Source organism: Sinocyclocheilus rhinocerous, unplaced genomic scaffold (genome assembly GCF_001515625.1).
Source record: "Sinocyclocheilus rhinocerous isolate Xijiao unplaced genomic scaffold, SAMN03320098_v1.1 scaffold421, whole genome shotgun sequence".
NCBI classification, from domain to species: domain Eukaryota; kingdom Metazoa; phylum Chordata; class Actinopteri; order Cypriniformes; family Cyprinidae; genus Sinocyclocheilus; species Sinocyclocheilus rhinocerous.
Genome location: NW_015656177.1, coordinates 232,762 through 255,327, shown reverse-complemented (window position 1 = coordinate 255,327; position 22,566 = coordinate 232,762). Strand labels below are relative to the sequence as shown.

Sequence of the window (22,566 nt, the reverse complement as noted above, 5' to 3'; positions counted from 1 at the left end):
TTTATTATGAATGCGCGCGCTTTATTTGACGACTTGTGGACTGTTCAACTGCAACACCCGCTGACTGCAATGATAGAGCTTGGAATAGCCAGGACAATTTTTAATATAACTCCGACTGGATTCGTCTGAAATAAGAATATACACCTAGGATGCCTCGAGGGTGAGTAAAACACAAGCTAATTTTCATTTTTGGGTGAACTAACCCTTTACTGAAATATGCCAAAGATTTTGAGGTTGCACTGATCTGCATTGGTCATACAAAACGTGTGAGACTCGCTATCGTTTTCAGACCTGAGATTGTTGGTGCTGTTTCACTCCTGGGCTCCGGGCTGTGCTCCGCTGGACTCTCTGGCCTGCTGTTACCACCAGGGGGCGCTGTCCATGCGCGTGTCCAGGAAGGGCCAAGTTGTCAGTGCCCTCGAAGCTGATTGGCTGGAATTGACCGCAGCTTACTACCGCAAGGGCTGGTCATTGGTCGACTCCTTTGTATACTGGGACACACCTAAAGGTAGTTCTCGGACTTATTTTGGACTGTCACGATTCCCTGAGCTAGTTGTTTATCCACCTGACATATTTGTGTTTGTGAAAGGAAGATGTCAACATCCTCTTTAGCTCTTCCTAAGGAAGACGTTAAGATGATCATATAAGGAGTTACCTGATTGTTTTTACCAATCCAGAAGCCCAGTCATCTGATTTTTGTTGTTGTTTGTTTTTTAAGCCAAGTATATCTTTTCATTCTCAGAAGTCATCTTTTTAATCCTCGTCTTTATACATCCTCCACGTCTCCCTATCTTTAACCAAAGCCATATTTCCCTTCTCCTGTCTCCCACCACAACTAAATTTAGAGCTCACGTCCCTAACCTCACGACCGTGCTTCCTGTTTCACACCAGACTAATAGGAGCTAAATCAGATGTGTGTGTATGTTTGAGACATCTAGAGCTTGTAAATTTTGAACATGAAAAGCAGTTTACAAAGTAGCTCTATAATCTCGCTCTCTTCCCATGTCATATGTTCCCATATGTATATGTTTAATATGTGTGTACTGTATATAATGTGTGTGTATGTTAATTTGGCGGTCATTTTGGAATAAGACTTTCAATCGAAAGAAATCTCTTGTTCTCACCAAGGATACTTTTTTTTCCCCAAAATACACTAGAAAAATTTACATTGGGAAATATTATTACAGTTTAAAATAACTCTTTTCTATTTTAAAATGTAATTCATTCCTGTGACGGTAAAGCTGAATTTTCAGCAGTCATTATTCCAGTCTTCAGTGTCACATGATCCTTCAAAAATCATTAAAATATGCTGATTTGGTGCTTTTTTTTGTATTATTATCAATGTTGAAAACAGTTAAATGTTATTTGTGGATACATACAATTTCAGGATTCTTTGATTAATAGCAAGTTCAAAAACAGCATTTTTTTAAAAATAGAAATCTTACAAATGTCTTTACTGCCACTTTTGATCAATTTGATGCATCCTTGCTGAATAAAAGTATTATTATTATTATTTAAATCTTACCTACCCCAAACTTTTGAACATTATTATATGTGTATGTTGTCTACCTGTATATATTATAAAGGATATATAATTTAATTGCAGAAATGTTCTCTGTAATATTTGCAGTGTTGGCTCTACAATCTTATTCACTCTTCTTTCATCCTCTCACACATGTTGGTGCACATGGATTTATCCTGCTGTCTTACAAGTAGTTCAGTTTCATTATCTTTTGTAGGTCATTGACATACTTCCAGCACTGACTAAATGAGACCTACAAATTTTGTCTCAGTGGGTGAAAATATAGAATAACAGAATAAAATGGTCTCCTGCATTATAAACAGTCACTTTTAACATTCAGATCTGAATAATAATGATAAAAGGGCATCTTCAATAATACTCATGCTCCAGGTTAGGCATTTGAAGGATTAAATGAACATCCAGACATAACAATGTAAAAATCTAGCTGTGAATTGTCATTTACTAGTTCCTACAGTATGATGTAGATGTTTAATGGTTGTTTTTACAGGTGAGCCAGTGCCCAGGTCTCTAGAGGGGCTGTTTGTCTATGAGGAGAAAAGCATAGCGCCCCCTGCCAATGACACTATTGTAGTGGAACAGTGGACCGTTATAGAGGTGTGACTGCATGTATGAAATGTCTAAAAGGTGTCAAATTATCACATGAAGGAAGTTAAGTGTGTGCCATTTTATGTTGTCTTTAATGATTTCCTGTTTGTGTCACAGGGTTCAGATGTAAAGACAGACTATGGTCCTCTGCTCCACACATTAGCAGAATTCGGCTGGCTGCTCACTTGTGTGCTGCCCACCCCAATTATTCGCCATGACAGGTGGGACCCTCACAGTACAAGCCATATAATCATGTTTCTTTACACCCCATCACCGTATTTTTCTTTTCCTGCAGCGAAGGGAATCTCGCCACCAAGCAAGTTGTCTTCCTGCAAAGACCCGCCAAAGGCCAAACGGTACCAGAGCACAACCAGGTGCCTGTTTGCTAATGTCATTTTAAACAATTACATTTGTAAATCTGTTGCTTTACTTGTAATTTAGTCTATCAGGCATATTTCAAGGACACAATTTTCTATTTGCAGTCCCTTTTTTTGAGGAAGACCAACTTTTAAAGCGATAGTTCAACCAAAATTAACTTGAGATAACTTTTTTACATTTTGAACCACTCACAAACCAGTTATTTTAGTATTATGTTCATATATACATTTATTGTATTTATTCGTATTTTAATTTGGCTTTTATTTGTATATTTTCAGTTTTTATTTTATTACTTTAGTTTTTTTTATTGCTTTTTAGTGTTAATTCATTTTTATTTCTATTTTAGTTTAGTTTAAGCTTTAGTAATTTGTTTCAGTTAGTTAACAGAAGGGTTATCATCATCATCAGCTAAAACAATATAATTACTTGAAACAAATTAAATATTAACTAAAATAAAATATTAAGTTATTTTATTTCAGCTAGTTGGCAAGGCAACTCTTCTGATTATCATTCAGTTGACCATGAATTACTAACATAACTCAAACTAATAAATAAAAATTAGATTTTCTAATATTTATATTTTATTTTAGCTTTATTAAAAATTAATAATTTTTTTAATTTCAGTTAAATGTGACATATCATGAAAATCTTCGTTTTTCCGGTTTTAAGTGCTATAATCGGGTCCCCGGTGCATCTACCAACCCAGGAAACGTGAAAAAGATTAACCCAGTAACTTTGTTTTGGGAAGCCTTTTTCTGCAAGCGTCTGAAAAGACGAGCACGTCAGATTTCGCTCCCTCTGTGACGTGGCAAAGGGATCTTATTATAATATCACCGCCCCTTAATCTGCACGTTTCCACTCACAGTGCCGCCATTCTTGTTTTCGCAAGCCACAACGGTGTACCAGTTCTAACGTCATGGCAGAAACTAAGCATGCTGCTAACTGTTCTATCGTTAGCTGCACAGACGAGCACAGAACACTATTTAGAGTCCCAACCTCAGAAGAGACAAGACGGCAGTGGATTTATTTATTTACTGTATATTCGGTAAGCCTTTTCTGCAAGTGTCTGAAAAAACAAGCGCATCAGATTTTGCTCCCTTTGTGACGTGGCAAAGGGATCTCATTATAATATTACCGCTCCTTAATCTGCACATTTCCACCCACGGCGCCGCCATTGTGTTTTCGCAAGCGTAGCAGTTCTAGCGCCATGGCAAAAGTTCGAGCAAAGCATGCTAACTGTTCTATCGTTAGCTGCACAGACGAGCACAGAACACTATTTAGAGTCCCAACCTCAGAAGAGACAAGACGGCAGTGGATTTATTTATTTACTGTATATTACGCTGCTGCCACACGGATCTAAAATAAACCTGCGATTTATTTCCCAGCTGTTTACCTTCACAGACATAACCGACTTGTTTTTGTAACTCGTGTGTTTTTAACAATATTTTTTTGTATTTGACAGTTTAAGCACAATAAGACATGAAAGAGAGCTTAGTTTAGTACTCGCATGCTGTGACAGCCGCTTTCTGTGCGCGTGCTTCGGATGTATGCGCTCAGAAAAGTTTAAACTGATATGGCTTTAAAACGCATGATTTCAGCGCGATAGACATGATAATCAAAACTAAACAGATGTTTTTTTTTATCAGAGTATCTGACTTACAAGCTGTAAAGGAACAGCCCTATTCTGGAAAAGGGGGCGGGGAGCAGCAGCTCATTTGCATTTAAAGATACATGCACGAAAACAGTGTGTTTCTGCTTCCTCTCAAAATAGGCATTTTCAAAATGATACAATAAATGATCCGTGGGGTATTTTGAGTTGAAACTTCATAGACACATTCTGGGGACACCTGACACTTATATTACATATTGTAGAAAGGGGCATAATAGGTCACCTTTAACAATATTTTTTTATGAATAAAAAAAACAATCATACAAGGACATTAAAATCTTTTAATCCATTTGTTCTCTAAAATTTACCAAAAATTGCAGTTTTGACAGATTTTATGACATTATTTTGCATCTCAACCCTCTTGTTTTTGTTCCTCAAGGGATCCACGCGGCGAGAGGTGTGTAGTCACTCTGCAAGTCGGGGCGTGGATGAACCGCACACAGAGCTGTCGTCTCCATGTTCAGGGGGAATCGGCGGTTTCCCTGTGTTTGGAGGGGGGTATCCCAGTGCGCTGTCCCATTTAGATGAGGGAGGATTTGAGCCGGATGACGGGGCTGCAGAAGTCACCTGTATGTGATGGACCAACTCAAAGATGCAATTTCTTTCAAGTTCTGTCAGAAATCTTTGGCGGTTGAGAGTGGCAGCTGCCCTAGAATTTACCACATCACCAGACCACAAGAGATTTGTGTTCCTGTATTAGAAACAGACTCATAGCACTTTTAACGTTTTGTAAATTATTTTTTAACAAGCCATAACGTATCATAGAGGCCGGTTTTATTTACTCATTTATTTTTAATTGAAAGCACAAAGTTTATGTGCAATGATACTTTGACAAAGTATCAAAAATAGCACTGAAATTCACAGTTATTTACATCAACAGTATTTCACAGCACTCGCACAATACCACATGTCCAGTTCACATCACATTTGTCAAGCTCCAACACTTTCTTTTTTTTTCCTAATCAGTGAGTGTCCTTCCTCACTGTTCATTTTTTACTCCGAACCAGCTGACAATTCAGTTGTTTGTTCACCTGCAACAGTTCAACGTAACAAACTCAGGAACTGAGTGTCTAAACAGCCCTTCTGCAGGACGCAAACGTTTACTTGGTGTGCAGATTTGCAACATGCTTACATTTTCTTGCAGAAATTTTCCAGGCCTAAGAGTGAAAACATCAGAAACACTGCATTTAGCTTGAGATGCTTTTTGTGTTTGAGGGAAATGCATATGCACTGTAAACCTAGAGCTTCAGGCTGGAGCCCATGAACTAGCCTGTACTAAATGCTGAATTTGATGCTGTAGTCTGGTTTATCTGCTCAAGTAGTGCTAGAGCTGAATTTTTATGTTAATCTCCTGGGAATTTCATCACGTTACCCAAAACACTATGATTTGCATGTTAAGTGGCAGCATTTCAGTTCAATAACTGCTATAGGACTATGAGCAGGGTACTTCCTTTTGTTTAGTATAAACTGACTAGTTCTTCCCAGCTAGGTGGTCAAATTCGATTTATCTGGCTGTATTTTTCAAACTGAGCTGCAGTGGTGCTGCTTGTTCCACCTTAGAATTCTTATAGAATTTTAACCATGTTAAGGGTTGTATTTTTCACGTCTTATGTTGCCTTGACCATGTTTATCCCTCTTTGAGGAATGGCAGAATAGAATAAGCACATTTTAGTTCACAAAACAGACTATCAAGCTGCTGTAAATGTTAAAGCCATGGTGAACCGAATGAGATGTTCCTTCAATCCCAGAAGCTGAGCTCAAGATATTTAACATCTAATATGCAAGAACTGATCAGTATTATTTACTAACTGTAGTATTTGAACATGTTTCAGGCTGTTTTTGTAATGTTTTATTAAATGGGTATTTACCTCATATTAAAGTGGCTGTTTGTGTTGTCGCTTAGCAGTTGAACATGGCAAAAAAGCTAATGAATAAGCGTAGACTAGGTACAAGTCTTTTATTAACAATTGACAATGAAAATACCATACATTTTAGTTTATTTAAAAAAAAAAAAAAAGGATAACGCGAGCTGGATCAGAGCCCTTCACCCATGTAATAACTTAACGAGGGAAAAGACGGTGAATATCACCAGACTCATTTATAGTCTAGTGAGGAGAAAAAATTAAGGAAATTCTTACTGGTTAAGCAGGATTTACAATAGAGATGGAGTGATATATGTACAAGGAGCTGTCGATGTAACATTTTGATTGTTACAGCTGAATGATGAAATTTGGATCAAACAAAGTATTAGTGAGTGAAAAAGTAGCATATGTCAAATGACTAAAGTTGTACGCCTCTGCTGTCTGGATGCTAGAGGCTCAAAATGCACGAGATGCAGCTCAGGCGTCACTCTCCCCAGCAGTGGCACTCTGGACTTCCTCTTCCAGGATGGGCACAATGAGGTTGTCCTTAGACATGAGGTTGTACTTCATCACGAAACGAGTGAAGCGGTGACACAAGAAAGTCTCATTCTGTGGGAAAGAGATGATCTTTTCATAAAGTGTCTATTTGATGCTGTTCTCACTGTCCTTTTTAGGAAACTGTCTTAAGATGCCTCCTACTGACCACAGCAGGAAATGCTGTTTGAATAAACAGTAGTTGCTTCATCATGACCACTGTCATTATCAAGCTTAACATTCACTTGAAATTAACTCCAAAAACTCTGTGAGCTGCTTTCAAAGATGGGTAGCAATTCCTGATTGCAATTGCTTTAAGCAGAAAAATACAGCACACAAATATTTGGTAAAATACTTTTATTACCAAATAATTTTCATGACTGAAGTGTTTTCCTACTTTTCAAGTGGTTCAGGATTGTGAAATGATGCCTAAATAGGCAGTTCAACAACTTGACAATAGGCAGTGCAGTAGAAGCAAAGCCGATACTCCGTTTTATGAAATGTGCTTATGAATTACATAAATTATCTTGCTTACCTCATACTTGTCAAAAATCTGGCGGTGGTGAAAGTAAGCATGGGAGAAAATCCTATAGATGCGACGGCAAACCGAGCCCAGTTTGGCCACAGATGATTCTTTAATGCTGACACTATATGGAAAGCAGTGAAAGGGTCAATGGTTACATAAACATCAACAGCCTGTTTACAGCTAGAAAATCCTAGAAATGGAGTTTAGATCAAACCTTCACCTGACACTAGTCAAGTCCGTTGGAACTAAACTCTGCAGACAGACATCTCTAGGAGAAGCACTAAACACACCTGCTTTAATGGATTAGATGTTCAATAACTCACCGGCTGGGAAAATACTTGTTGCTGTTGAGAAGACACGCAGCTCCATCGAGAGTGTGCCTTGTGTAGTCAATGGCAGGGCACTGTGAGCCACAGTAAACAAACAAATCAACATAAGACACAATCATCCATATTTTAGCTTCTCTAATTCTGTCTGTTAAGAAATTAATTAGGGCTGCAACAACAAAAGGTTTGATCTAAACTAAACACAGAGGACACTCACCTCTTTGGGAGTTTTATGGGCAGCACACAGAAAGATCCACTGCTCAGTGGCAGTCATCTGGGTACACGTGTCAGGATGACACTCGTTCTATGGAGCACAGACATCACACAGTGTATCGTCTTCATAAATAGAGAACTGTAAAGACTTGCAACAACTAAAACAACCTGGTGTTTGACAAGGAGACAAACGTTACTTTTAAATGAATAGTGCTGTACAGACTACTTGAGTTATTTGTGATGTAACAGTGTAAGAAAGATAATTACCTGCAGTTTAACTGCTAAGCCATTCAGCTCCAAACAGAACTGTCTATATGTATATACAAAACATAATATTTACAATTTACTCAATTCAATAACTCCCAAGACACAGCAACAAAGAGCATCTGATAAACATTTTGTAGACCCACTTTATATTGTGTTAAACTACTATGTACTAACATTTAAATAAATAATTTGATACAATGTCATTACTGCCTTCATACATGTTTTATGCTGTATGTATATTTACAAAAACAGCATGTAATTACATCTATATTTAGACTGTTGACCATACCCCTTAACCTAACCATGCCACAAAACAGCAGCAAAAGCATTTTGCAATACAACTTTAACACGAAGTACAACTTTTTTTAAATGCAAGTACATAGTTCTGAAAGACACCTAATATATAGTGGGACCTATTTTGTCATCAAAAACTATATACATTATTTTAACACTAGATGACGTTAAGGATGAAATGAAGGATCCGAGTTGACATTCAAACTAATAATATACCTGAGATGTTCATATTTCCAAACCCCCTCATCCTGTCCCTCTGGAGGCTCCATAATCTTCTCTATGTTGGAACAATCTGAGCGGATGTTCTGCTGAATATACTGAAAATGGAAAAAAAAGAAAGAAAAACAACTACCAATAACAACATAAAAACCGGTCAAGAAGTGAACAAAATGACTTCAAAATATATTAATCTTAAGCAAATAACTTCAGTCTGTTCCACATATAAAGTTACTTCACTGCTTAAAAAGACTTACTGACAACAACAAAAATCTTTTAGTGCATTTTTGTCACTTTTTGGAGCTTGACAGCCCATGGCCACTGTCTGGAAAACAGCACCTCTCAAAAATCTCCTTTTGTGATTCATTGAAGTAAGAAAAGCTCTCACCTGTTGCACTGCCAGTGTGCTGTCCATCTCTTCAAAAGACTCATCAGACCAGTTATAGAAGTCCTGTTGGATAAAACGAGACCATCGTTTTAACAACACAGAAACAACACTAGAATCTTCTATACTGTTCAACTACTGTTAAGCAATTACTGTTGAGAGTACGTATGATACAACATATATCTTTCTAAGCTTTTGGACAATATAAGTTAGTTCCTACGTTGTAACCATAGTTTGTATCTATAGTAAAAACCATGGTAAAATGTCCCAATGTTTACGTCAATTTCTTGATGTATTAATGATTGAAAACAGCAGTGTAAAATAGCTGAAAGCTGCATGACTCGGATATAAAATAGTGTATTAAATTAATTGTGTTTTAAATTTAATAATTTAATGTATTTGAGCATCAGCTCAGCAGTGATGTTCATCCGGGTATTTCCAGACGGCTGCTAGCTGACTTCTGCTCGCCAAATAACTCGATCATGAAAACCTGCCATTTCGGACGCATCCTGCCTCACAGTTCACTACATATACAAGTACTTTCAAAAAGGAAAATAAATCCTATTATGACAAATTAAATTGAACAGGATATTCAGCTAAAACCCTGCATTTGGGAATCATTCGTTTTCTCGGCTAACTGCTAGCTTAGCTCTTTAGCATTTCTGCGGCTTCCGCTCGCAGGAGAACAAATCTTTTTTTTTATGTAATTTGCCATTAGAATATACTCTACGAAAAGATTAAGTGAGATTGAGTTTAGAGAACGCTTTAAAGTGTTATTCGCTGTTCATTTTACCTTCGCCTTAGTGCCTGGTCTATTCCTCCTCAGAACAGCTGTGCCCTCCGCCATGACCATCTCGACAGATTTAGAGTTTGATTGACAGCGCGCCCCCAATGGACGAGTAGAGCTACTACAGGAAGAACTCCGATACAGTGACCAAATATTGGACAACAAATGAAGTCACAATTAACATGTATTAATATCATTGTATTGCTGTATTTAAACTGTTTTAACTGACCTGGGGCCTGTTGTATTAACAGCCATTATGTTGATACTTAATACGAACTAGTCTGACCGACTAGCGGGCTAATCAGTCTCACTTTTATTCTCAAATTTGAATCAAAGATTTTATGCAACTGATTTAAAAAAAAAAAATGTTATGACCAGTCCTTAAAACAAACAAACAAAAACGGATGACTGTAATAAGCTGTTTATGCAGTTGGCCCCTGACCTGTGGGGAAACTCCAGGTGGCATCTCAAATGGCTTTCACTCCTTCCATCTAGCCACTCCAAAAAAAACCTGACTAATGGAGTTCTGCAGGGATTATTAGCCATGATTTATTTTTTAAAGGACTCAAGGACCTTCTTGTACAAACTCAAAGCCTTGGGTCCATTCATATTTATTCCAATTCCTACTCCTAACTTATCAGTGTTTTAACTGACCTGGGGCCTGTTGTATTAACAGCCATTATGTTGATACTTAATACGAACTAGTCTGACCGACTAGCGGGCTAATCAGTCTCACTTTTATTCTCAAATTTGAATCAAAGATTTTATGCAACTGATTTAAAAAAAAAAAATGTTATGACCAGTCCTTAAAACAAACAAACAAAAACGGATGACTGTAATAAGCTGTTTATGCAGTTGGCCCCTGACCTGTGGGGAAACTCCAGGTGGCATCTCAAATGGCTTTCACTCCTTCCATCTAGCCACTCCAAAAAAAACCTGACTAATGGAGTTCTGCAGGGATTATTAGCCATGAAGTTTATTTTTTAAAGGACTCAAGGACCTTCTTGTACAAACTCAAAGCCTTGGGTCCATTCATATTTATTTCAATTCCTACTCCTAACTTATCAGACTGTCACTGTGTCACTTTAGCTATGATTTGGAAAGCACATATAATCCTAAATGATCCAGATCACCCACTCCATCTGTTTTTTTATTCCATTTCCTTCTGGCCGAAGGTATAGATTACCGATGTGCAGGAAGACTAACTACAGTAAAAGTTTTGTTCCTATAGCTATACGTGCTTTAAACACATAGGAAATCAGCCATCATCTTACACTCTTGCATTTGTTGTGATTTTTTTAATTGTATTGTGATAAGTTCATATGTACTGTGCAGTTGTCTTTGTGTTAGATATGTACCCACTGTGAAAATTAATTTCCTCTCTGAAGACAAATCAATGATCTATTCTATGCATTTTTTTTATTTAAATGATAGCCACAGTAATCCAAAATTCATAGTGTGCTACCAAATATTTGTTTGTTTCTTTCTTACGCATATTCATTAATAATACTGTAGATATGCACCTACTGATTATTCTAAATCAAGTCGAATAAGAAAAAGCCTCTTTTTATATTTAAATTTTTTTTAATGAATAAAAATGTCATGGCAGTTGAAAAACACTTTTATTATATAATTGTGATAAAAAGGTCTAGGAGTCTGGTTACTTTCAGAAGGCACTGTACAATAATTATTTTAGTTATACCTTCTGATCACATCCTGCAGCACATATTCATAACTCAAAAGGAAATTATTCAGGGAATAAAAAGTTATTCTGTAAAACACATTAATTTTCAACCCCTATAATAATTAGTTCACTAATTACTTTATAATCACAATTTTAAAAAAATCCATTATAAACTTCTAGAAAGTTTGAATTAAAGAACACAATTCATACTTGACCAAACACTAAAACGAACCGCTCATGAATATGGAATATAAAGTAATTGCAATTCATTTTGTGTGTATCCTAATACACACAATTTAGAGAGTCCATTTCCATGATTCAGCATTCACATGTTCAATTCCAAACTGTTCCATGAAGAAGCAAGATGAAACATGCTCGAAAACTCTCCAATGTGGCTGAATTACAACAATTCTGCATAGATGAGTGGACCAAAATTCCTCCACAGCGCTGTAACAGACTCATTGCAAGTTATCGCAAACGCTTGATTGCAGTTGTTGCTGCTAAGGGTGGCCCAACCAGTTATTAGGTTTAGGGGGCAAACACTTTTTCACACAGGGCCATGTAGTTTTGGGTTTTGTTTTCCCTTAATAATAAAAACCTTCATTTAAAAACTGCATGTTGTGTTTACTTGTGTTATCTTTGACTAACATTTAAATTTGTTTGATGATCTTAAACATTAAAGTGTGACAAACATGCAAAAAAATAAGAAATCAGGAAGGGGGCCAACACTTTTTCACACCACTGTATATACATATACATATATATATATATATATATATATATATACAAAAACTCCATAAAATAGGTTTGAAAGTTGTGAGTTGTGAAAATTATGTGATGTAAGATCTTTATAAAGTGTGTGCCATTTTTCATTCGCGTTAAATTTATTATGGTGTCTAACCTGACTAAGGTCTATAATAAAATGACAAGAGCTTTAAAATGGGCTAAATAATGGATAAATATTCATTTATAGTAAGAAGTACATAATGAAAAAGTAAAAACAAATCGATCATTTGATCTAATCATGGCAAAATGTTCTAACCTTATCATCAAGAATAACTTTAGTTCCTCCATACTCCGGCAGCAGAACTTTATCCCCAACATTGACACAGACAGGTGTTACTTTCCCATCCTAAAAAACAGACAGCATTTAAACTCTGAGGTACAGCCTCTATCTCACACACTGTAAAGAAATGCTTAAATCAGAAAGTGTAAAAAAAACTACCTTGTTGGTGGATCCAGGACCCACTGCTAACACTGTAGCCTGCAGCACTTTGGCTTGAGACTTCTCTGGAATCATGATGCCTCCTTTTGTCACAGTCTCTGCAGCTAGCCGCTCTACCAACACACGGTCGAACATGGGAAGAAATTTCCGGAAAGCCTGCTTTGGGGCAAAGGCATACTTAGTACAGTGTAGAAATAATCAATGCATGTTTTGCAACGCTACAAAGCAGCGTTCCAAATATTTACCACTAGGGGGCATTACAGACTAGCAAAGAGAAAATTATTTGCTTTTTTTGTCTTCCTTCTCTTCAGTTTTTGCTAAATTGTCAATCTATGATCAAAAATGTTAAAATAATATTAATCAAAAACTATTTAGGATACATTTACTTAAAAAAAGCAGGCCTCTAAGTAATGCTTTTCTAAAATGCACTACTATATGTTCTTGACTTCAGTTGACTTCTTAAAATCCTTGGTTTACCTTCTACACATAATTTTAGGCTACTAAATTACATAGATGCATACTTAAAACAGATACCTTGGAGAGAAAAAGCTCTGACCGTCACCGTTCACAAAAGACAAGAGTAGCTGCTTGTCCAAGAACAGATATATGTGTGTGTGTGTGTCCTTGAGTGAAGGTCATGTGTGAGGGAGAGTAGATGGGATAGGAGATGGTGAGGGTTAATGTGGGGGAGAAGAGAAGTTTGGAGGTTTTGTAAATGTTTACTATCCTTCTGAAGGACAAAAGGACAGGCAACATAATAAACCCCAAGGCTGAATGGTTAGGAATGTAGAAGATTCTAGAATAAATCAGTTGTGCATTTCGTCTGACCTCATAATACATTTAAAGGCAATTCACAATTTGTCACACGTCTTTCGTTATTGTCTGGTAACCAATAAAGTATAAGCATTTTTAATTAATATGCTATGGTAATTTATCAAAAAGGTTAATACAGACAAATAAACTGTCAACCTTTCTTAAGATAATATTTCATCTCTATGCCTCAATTTAACCGAAGACAAAAGAATCACAGTTACTGTACATCACAATGCACATGTGTTCGCCTCCATTCAAAATGACCCGGAAGTTCATATCTTGCTGAAACGCTATTGGTTGTAATGATCTTGGAGCCTAGCAGAGTGTGACAACCTGAAGTTATGATAATGGAAATATGTTGAGTTTTCACATGCAAGATGTTACTGATACCTGCAATACAAATACATTCTACGCGTGAACAGAAATTATCATTCTACAGTCTGGCATAAAATACAATTTTATTTGTTGTAAAATAAATATACCACCTTTTAAACGACACTTTTAAACAATACTTGTCTATAAACCAACGACTTGATAAGATTTCATGAAAGCAAACTGAGTTACATGTGAAATCACCAATCCTTCTCACAAACTCACAAACATTGCGTGTACTAAGTAACAAACTTAGCATCGCATCATTCTGTTATATTAACTCAGAGCACGAACCCATTCCTAACCGTGACCTTGCAGCTGCAATAGATGGAGGGTTATAAAACATTGCGCTATCTCAGTCACACAAGTCAAATAATTATAGAAACAACTCACTCAGCTTGATAAATTAACATACGCGTCTTACCATTTTAGCTGATCTTTATGAAATAGCGCGTCCGGCAGATCAGCATAAGACAGTCACACTGGGCCACTTCACTCCTGCGATCCACGTGAAGAAGAAATATCTGTCTGGAAGGGCACTGCGCATGCGCCGAAAGGTAATGTTTACCGACCCCCGTCCCGCAATCTAGAATATTCCTCGATCGCCTAAAACGTTACATAAAGACATTTGAATTTTTTTTACATGTTTCAAAGGCACTGTTAGTTTGGAAACCAGGTGTTTATATGCTTGACATAGCACTTAACGACTGTAATATTTTAAATTATTATTTATGGGTTTCAGTGCATAGAACAGTTACAAGTTATTCAAACGTAACGTATGGCGACAAAGAATGCAAAATTAAAGTGGATTACAAATAACAAAAGAAAGGTAGTGAAAAGCTACCTAAATAGGTACCTAAATAATAAAATAAATAATACTAACTCACTCTAAATACGAAATAAACAATTATACAACATAAATACAAATATATTGACTTATTTAAATTAATATGTTATACTTTTAACAAAATAAAAAAAAATTTAAAAAAAAGTAAAATGCAATATTTTTTCTTGTTGCACAATCTTGACCTCTGACGTCTTTTTTCTCCAATAGAATCTGCGAAAATTCTCGAACTTGACGCCCCGGAACGAGCATAAAACAATAATTTAATGGGCTATTTTAATTTATTTTATTGATATGTTCCATCAGTATAAACGAAATATGTTGAATGACATTTTAATCAAAAAAGCAAATGAAAGCATCTATGTATTTAAGAGCATAATACGTATCAAACGTTTGATAATATTGGGTTATTCAGATGCCAGGGCGGAGGGAGGTTACCCGGATGAAGAACACATGCGAGTTCAGCGTAACTGCAGCAGCTCTAAAGCGGCTTCTCTTCTTATATCATTCAGTCTGCTGTACTGACGGAGACGCGCATCCTTTCGTTTACCTCCAGATCACTCTGCAGTAAGTCAGTCATAGCATTCTCCTCATTTATAAAAGCCTATAAACATACTATACTGCATAACGCAATTTACTGGCCTGGTAATATAAAGATTAATGAGATCAAAGAGGCAGATATGGAACGTAACATCGTTTCGTAATGCTAGAACTGTCGGTTGGTTTTGTGGAGTTGTAAGTAACATTGTGCAATTAGCTGTCATGTAATCCTGTCGTATTCTAGAACTATACTTTTATGGTAGATGCTGATTATGTTCGTCAGAATAACTGGCATGAGAGCAACAAATATATTATGCATATCACATGCATTGCTTGGTAATTATATATCTGCTGCCTTGATTACTGCTTTATTAGCAAAATAATAAAGTTCAGTCTTAAGTGAAATGAAGTGGTGATTATAGCTTGCATGCTAACTATAACAAATTATATGATATTGAGGCCTAAGAATTTTACGTATGGAATATTTCATCGGTGTCAGGGCTACAAAGGTTAATTTTGCTGAAACAAAAGGAAAACCCCGGGAACTTTGTAACTTGAAGGCATGGAGATGAAAGGGATCATTTCCGTCTCTGTCGTGACGCGGAGTGATTTTGACCTTGTGACGCCCTGAACACACGTGGGGTAGATGAGAGACCCACTATGACGCGTGTACTTTACATGATTAGTTCAGTTTCTTGTAATTATTACCTGTTATCCTTGCTTTTTAAAACTTTTCCCTTCTTTTTTATGGTTGATGATCTGGCTTTTCGAAACATTGTAGTAACTGTCCAGGCGAACCATGCCAATGATGATTATCTCCTCATATTTTCTAGAGCATGTTTTAACGGAAAGCTTTGATATATTTGACACAATATGATGAGGATAAGTTAATGAATGGAGATGAAAGGGATCATTTCCGTCTCTGTCGTGACGCGGAGTGATTTTGACCTTGTGACGCCCTGAACACACGTGGGGTAGATGAGAGACCCACTATGACGCGTGTACTTTACATGATTAGTTCAGTTTCTTGTAATTATTACCTGTTATCCTTGCTTTTTAAAACTTTTCCCTTCTTTTTTATGGTTGATGATCTGGCTTTTCGAAACATTGTAGTAACTGTCCAGGCGAACCATGCCAATGATGATTATCTCCTCATATTTTCTAGAGCATGTTTTAACGGAAAGCTTTGATATATTTGACACAATATGATGAGGATAAGTTAATGAATGAATGAATGAATGAATGAATGAATCAGGCAAAGATTCAATAACGCTTTCAGGTACCAGCGGGGGCAAAGACTAATTTTTGGCATCCGGATTTGTTCTCATGTGACCTCGACACAAGACTTGAATTTTTTTTCAGTGGCTTGGGGGAGGGGGTGGGGAGGTTGAATATCATGCAGTTTGAATATAATGCATAAAATGTCTCTAATGCCTGGCAGATATCAGATTTCGACGACTATCAGGCATCAGCCAATCAAAAACGTCTCTCTGCCAACATCAACCAATGCCAATGCCAGGGAATTTGGGCGTGGTTACCTGTTTGTCTAATCAGTTGTTCTCAACCTGGGGACCAGGAGGAAATTCCGAGGGTGCCTCAAGATGATTATTTTAAATGACAAAACAACTAAAAATAAATAGATTTTATTTAATCTTCCTATGGCCTTGGAAAACATGAATACATGAGAAAGCCTCATTCTTAAAGTGTGATTCCAGACTTCTAAAAGTCATGTAAATTAATAAAATCGTGTGGGCATTTTTTTTTAATAAAGAATATGTTTTTCTCTAAAATTTCTAAAAACTCTAAAATATTTTCCAGGTAGAAGTTGAGTAGAATTTTTTTATTTTTTAAATCCTTATTCTTAATGCTTCTCTAGTAAATCACAAAAAAACTGGATAAAGGGCCCTCGAAAATTGGGCCCCTGGTCTAAATGATTTGAGTGTTTCTGAAAACCATCTTTATTTTTTTATTCTGATGAAGTAGAAATCACTTCTATCACGAATAACCTTTTTTTTCTGAAAAAAAAAGTTCTGCTTCTACTCTTCTTCTCATAGAAATGCTGCGTTTACCCAGTGTGATGAAACAGATGAGGCCAGTGTGCAGGGCGCTGGCCCCACACCTGACCCGTGCGTATGCCAAGGACGTCAAGTTTGGAGCAGATGCCCGGGCACTGATGCTCCAGGGCGTTGACCTGCTGGCTGATGTTGTGGCCGTCACCATGGGACCAAAGGTATGCTGAGTTCAATGACTGTTCAGTTGCCAGGGGAACAGCTAATATGTTACTCCTCTTAAAGTCACATTTGTAATCATTAATGGCAGAAACAACTAGATTTGCCTCTCTCCTTCAGGGTCGCACCGTTATCATTGAACAGAGCTGGGGCAGCCCCAAAGTCACCAAAGATGGTGTCACAGTTGCCAAAAGTATCGACCTGAAGGATAGGTATAAGAACATTGGGGCGAGGCTGGTACAGGATGTGGCCAACAACACTAACGAGGAGGCTGGAGACGGCACCACAACCGCCACAGTTTTGGCCCGTGCTGTTGCCAAGGAGGGATTTGACACCATCAGCAAAGGCGCCAACCCTGTGGAGATCCGTAGAGGAGTCATGATGGCAGTGGAAGAAGTCATCAATGAACTCAAGAAACTCTCCAAGCCGGTCACAACACCAGAGGAAATTGCTCAGGTAAGAAGTGCCCTATAAAACGAGCACTAAATATGTTGTTTGTTTTTTTACTTTTTGCTTCTGTCAATCTTTCTTTGGTATAGGTGGCCACTATTTCTGCCAATGGAGACACTGAAGTTGGTACCATCATCTCCAATGCTATGAAGAAAGTGGGCCGCAAGGGTGTTATTACAGTGAAGGTAGCTGCTACAGTAGAAGTAGTATTTAGTTCAGGTGGAATGATGGTTTGATCCTTAAAATACCTCACACTTGGGCTGTAATTCTTGTTTAAAGGATGGTAAAACCCTACATGATGAGCTTGAAATCATTGAGGGCATGAGGTTCGACCGTGGCTACATTTCTCCATACTTCATCAACACAGCTAAAGGTGTGTGTTTTGTATTAGAAGGTCATGTGTTTATACCAGTATTAATGCTGGAATGACAACAGCATATATTCTCTGTTTGCAGGCCAGAAGTGTGAGTTCCAGGATGCTTACTTGCTTCTGAGTGAGAAGAAGATCTCCAGTGTACAGAGCATCGTGCCAGCACTAGAAATTGCCAACCAGCATCGCAAGCCTCTGGTCATCATTGCTGAAGATGTGGACGGAGAGGCACTCAGCACTCTGGTCCTCAACAGGTTTGTCTCTAAAAACACCTTAGCACAACAACATGAAGTTCGCAAGAAATGCTTGGAATGGATAAATACGAGATAGAATAAGGTTTTATTAAACTGATTTCCAGAAATATATATTCTGAATATGGAATCTCCAAACAGCTTTCAGAATATTTGTCCTTTTTTTTTTTTTTTTTAAGTTTTTTTTTTAACTTTTTGAGGTTTAAGAATAGCCTGTTATTTAAAGATTCTGGGTTAAAGGTCAATGCTAAAACTCACCAACAGGTTGAAGGTTGGACTCCAGGTCGTTGCAGTCAAGGCTCCAGGATTCGGTGACAACAGGAAAAACCAGCTGCAGGATATGGCCATTTCCACTGGAGGCACGGTATGTGCCTAGGCTTTTGTCTTCATCTGAATTCATTACATTAATTAATAGCTCGCTTAAAATATCTAATTTATGTAATGCTTTAACATATTGTATTGTGGCATGTATCATCTCATGTGGTAGTTGCCACAGCCCATAATAACATCATAAAGTCTGTTAACAAACCTGATCTGTGTGTTTTCAGGTGTTTGGTGGTGAGGCTGTGGGTCTGGCCATTGAGGATATCCAGATACATGACTTTGGCAGAGTCGGAGAGGTCATCGTGACAAAGGATGACACAATGCTCCTCAAAGGCCACGGTGATCCAGCAGCCATTGAAAAGTGTGTGAATGAGATCGCTGAACTGCTGGAGAGCACAAGCAGTGACTACGAGAAGGAGAAACTCAACGAGCGTCTGGCCAAGCTCTCTGATGGAGTGGCTGTGATTAAGGTATGAAAGCAGAAAGCGTGTAGCATCTTTTATTAGTATAATGTATACTTCATCATTATCCAAAATGATCATTCTCTTTATTAGGTTGGAGGAACAAGTGACGTTGAAGTGAATGAGAAGAAAGACCGTGTTACTGATGCACTGAACGCCACTCGAGCTGCTGTGGAGGAGGGAATCGTTCCTGGAGGAGGATGTGCCCTGCTACGCTGCATCCCAGCCCTGGACAACATCAAGCCAGCCAATAATGATCAAAAGATTGGTAAAGACTGAAGTGTTGATCTCTTCCTCCAGATGACCTGTAAGAAATAACTCTGTTAACTTCTCAAAACTGACTGTTTTTTTGTTTTGTTTTTTGCTCTTAAAGGGATCGACATTATTCGCAGATCGCTTCGTATTCCTGCAGTGACTATTGCCAAGAATGCAGGAGTTGAGGGCTCTCTGGTGGTGGAGAAGATCTTGCAGAGCGCTCCAGAGATTGGATATGATGCTATGAATGGAGAATATGTCAACATGGTCGAAAGAGGCATTATTGACCCCACAAAGGTGTGTATGTATGATTCACAAACTTAAGTTAACGGTTTAAATCGGTAATAAAGATGTCAAAGCAGGTTCTATTAATTAATATCTGACATATTATTACCACATTGGTCGACATTATATACACTACTGTTCAAATTTTTGGAGTCAGTGATGTTTTTGCAAGAAGTGTCTTATGTTTACCAAGGCTGCATTTATTACTTTATTTTTTATTTTATTTTTTGTATATCAGAAATACAGAGGAGGTTGCATTTGTCAGTGGCATGTGTCAGTGAGGCTGCCTCACTTAAGAAAAGCCTCATTACGCTGCAAAGTAAGAAAGACATTACAGTATTTTTCACCTCAAGAAGAATAACAGTCAGATTTATTATTACTGCTTCAATGATGTATGCTGCTGACAAATGCGACCTCCGGAGGATGCAGCTATTGTGAAAAAGTATTACAATTTAAAGTAACTGTCTTATGTAATATTGAATTATTTTATATATTTATTCTTGTGATGGCGATGCAAAATTTTCAGCAGTCTTTAGCGTCATATGATCCTTCAGAAATCACTCTAATATACAGTTGTGCATCTTAATATTTTTGTGAAAACTGAATTCTTTGATTAATTGAAAGTTCAAAAGAACAGCATTTTGTAACATTTATAAATGTTTTAATGTCACTTTTGATCAGTTTAATGGCTCCTTGCTTAAAAGCATTAATTTCTTTAAAACAAAATTTTACTGACCTCAAACTTTATATATTTTTGTATTTCATTGTGATGCCTAATAGATTATAATGTAATTCTTTTGTGGCCTTTATATTGTTTTTAGTTTAGTTTTACTATTACTATTACTTTTAACAAATAGTGTTGAATTTAAAAATTTGCCATTCATCAGTTATTGGCTGTAAAATTAAAAGAATTATTGACTTATCAGTATCAGCCAGAATTGTAATGTTGATGCATCCCTATCAAGAACTTAAAGGAACACTCCACTATTTTTGAAAATAGGCTCATTTTCAGTTCTGACTTTGCTATGACAATCTGGCGCTTCTGATTCCAGCTACTGCTAGGAGAGGAGTTTAAGTATTTGCTATTGACTGTTCAAATGCGGAGTTTTGCGCATCTTGTGTGTGTGAGAGAGAGAGAGAGCGAGAGAGAGAGAGAGAGCGAGAGCGAGCGAGAGAGCGCGAGAGAGAGAGAGAGAGGGGGTCACATCACAGTGGAGTCAGCTGTCTTAACCGTGGCTTGTGTACACATACCAGCTTCATCATTGTGTCTGTCACGCGACTCTGTTCCCCTTTCGGGCTCTGTCTTTACATTTATTTTGAAAGATGAAGCTCGCGATTATGGTAAGGGGGGTTACATTTCCGACGAGTGCTTGCGGTGTTCGTCCAATCACAATGCACTGGGTCAGCTGGCCAATCAGAGCAGACTGCGCTTGTCGGAAGGAGGGACTTTGTAGAAAACGAAGCGTTTGAGAGAGGCGGGGCATAGAGGACCTACAATAATGTACAGTATTTGAAAAATAATGTGTTTTTTGAACATTAAAGCATGTCAACATATTCTGTTACACCAAATACACCAAATAATGATCTTTAAAAAAGCATCATTTGACCCCTTTAATGCTCCTTATGTTGAGTAAGTTTGTCTTTGTCTCCCCCTGCAGGTCGTGAGGACTGCATTGCTAGATGCTGCAGGTGTTGCATCTCTGCTGGCTACTGCTGAAGCCGTTGTCACTGAGATACCAAAGGAGGAGAAGGACATGCCGGCTGGAGGAATGGGTGGAATGGGAGGCATGGGAGGTATGGGTGGCATGGGATTCTAAACTGATCTGCACTGACTTTAGTAAAAGGGTTGAGGGCAGGGGACATGATTTGCCCCTCCCTTTTGACTTGGAAAAACATGCCGAAATTGAATGAAGGTGGTCTGATCTTGGAGCAAAAGAAATGGACCTTACAGTCTCCCATCCTTCTACCACTATGTCCAGGCTTATCTCTCTACTCATGGCTGAAGATGTCACCCTACTGCTTTAAAGACAGGTTCTTGATAATGTGACCAGAGAGAGTCTGTCTGCCTTCTGTTCTGTAACATTGTGCTCACCAACATCTTATGGGAAAGTGCATTTAACATATTGCATATTGTCATGTGTGTTGTACGAATGTCATTGTGCGTATAGCTGGTTTTGAATCAGACCATCTGCAGGGGCTTTAAAAGCTAGACGTTCAGGTTAAAGTTTGTCTTCATAAGCAAGGAAGTAGTAGGAACTTTGACCAGTTGTATCTTAAAAACAAAATGCACTTCAGTGATCAGTTAATTTGTTTTTTTTTTGTACACTGTTCATTGTTTCATATAAAAATAAACCCCTCATTTGAGGATTACACAATTGTGATGAAGCATGTACTTGTTTTGCCTTCAATTGTTACATTCATTTTTCTCACTGACTAGAAATACGTTGCTATAAGCTTAAAGAATTGTGTGATAATGTGTTCCTGTGTTCCAGGTTTCATTTCTTAAAGGGATGGTTCTCCTAAAAATAACCTGCCATTTACTCACCCTTATGTTTTTTTAAACCTCTGTTTTTTTCTGTGAAACACTATATATTATATTTTGAAAGTCAGAGTGGTCCAAAACAACATTGGACCAACACTGAACAGCATTGGAGAATTTTTTTTTTCAAAGTATCATATTGTGTGATGACAGGATTTTCATTTTTTGGGGTGAACTGTTCCTTTAAAATCTAGGGGTTGAACATCTTTTGGTCAAGACTAGAGTTTGGTAAGAATGTTGAGTGGAGGGATGGTTTTTACAACAGCCACACAAGTGTATGCCCAACAAAATATTGAATACAATTAGTGTGAAATTATTCTAAAGATGTAACTTTTGAGTA

General features: G+C 37.5%; 4 protein-coding genes across 6 annotated transcripts in view; 2 read left to right on the top strand and 2 right to left on the bottom strand.

Annotated features, from left to right (window-relative positions):
- LOC107719806 (raftlin-2-like) overlaps nucleotides 1-6,172 on the top strand; it is a 32,245-nt gene extending 26,073 nt beyond the window's left edge. For both annotated transcript variants that reach the window (XM_016527334.1, XM_016527333.1), the window contains exons 5-9: nucleotides 290-508; nucleotides 2,031-2,137; nucleotides 2,246-2,349; nucleotides 2,424-2,502; nucleotides 4,555-6,172. In XM_016527334.1, coding sequence (XP_016382820.1) covers nucleotides 290-508; nucleotides 2,031-2,137; nucleotides 2,246-2,349; nucleotides 2,424-2,502; nucleotides 4,555-4,752 — 707 coding nt within the window. In that variant the 3' untranslated portion in view covers nucleotides 4,753-6,172. The remainder of the gene's footprint in view (nucleotides 1-289; nucleotides 509-2,030; nucleotides 2,138-2,245; nucleotides 2,350-2,423; nucleotides 2,503-4,554) is intronic.
- On the bottom strand, nucleotides 6,118-9,707 carry mob4 (MOB family member 4, phocein). The gene is made up of 8 exons (XM_016527336.1): nucleotides 9,592-9,707; nucleotides 8,802-8,864; nucleotides 8,414-8,514; nucleotides 7,904-7,946; nucleotides 7,641-7,727; nucleotides 7,421-7,500; nucleotides 7,107-7,218; nucleotides 6,118-6,646 (listed from the first exon to the last, which is right to left on the bottom strand). The coding sequence occupies exons 1-8, from the start codon at nucleotides 9,649-9,651 to the stop codon at nucleotides 6,515-6,517; spliced, it is 678 nt and encodes a 225-aa protein (XP_016382822.1). The 5' UTR covers nucleotides 9,652-9,707; the 3' UTR covers nucleotides 6,118-6,514.
- A 2,565-nt stretch (nucleotides 9,708-12,272) lies between these two features.
- LOC107719805 (10 kDa heat shock protein, mitochondrial-like) lies at nucleotides 12,273-14,255 on the bottom strand. Of its 2 annotated transcripts, none has more exons than XM_016527332.1 (3): nucleotides 14,104-14,255; nucleotides 12,495-12,650; nucleotides 12,273-12,401 (listed from the first exon to the last, which is right to left on the bottom strand). In XM_016527332.1, exons 1-3 carry the CDS (start codon nucleotides 14,104-14,106, stop codon nucleotides 12,288-12,290), a joined length of 273 nt encoding a protein of 90 aa, XP_016382818.1. In that variant the 5' UTR covers nucleotides 14,107-14,255; the 3' UTR covers nucleotides 12,273-12,287. The 2 variants fall into 2 exon arrangements, with proteins under 2 accessions (XP_016382818.1, XP_016382817.1); XM_016527331.1 differs by having other exon boundaries at nucleotides 12,495-12,653; nucleotides 14,104-14,252.
- Nucleotides 14,256-14,944: 689 nt separating this feature from the next.
- Nucleotides 14,945-22,062, top strand: LOC107719804 (heat shock 60 protein 1). Its single transcript, XM_016527330.1, has 11 exons — nucleotides 14,945-15,090; nucleotides 17,118-17,293; nucleotides 17,412-17,747; nucleotides 17,831-17,926; nucleotides 18,021-18,114; nucleotides 18,197-18,365; nucleotides 18,627-18,726; nucleotides 18,911-19,156; nucleotides 19,241-19,415; nucleotides 19,521-19,699; nucleotides 21,346-22,062. Exons 2-11 carry the CDS (start codon nucleotides 17,120-17,122, stop codon nucleotides 21,502-21,504), a joined length of 1,728 nt encoding a protein of 575 aa, XP_016382816.1. The 5' UTR covers nucleotides 14,945-15,090; nucleotides 17,118-17,119; the 3' UTR covers nucleotides 21,505-22,062.
- The last annotated feature ends 504 nt before the right edge of the window (nucleotides 22,063-22,566 follow it).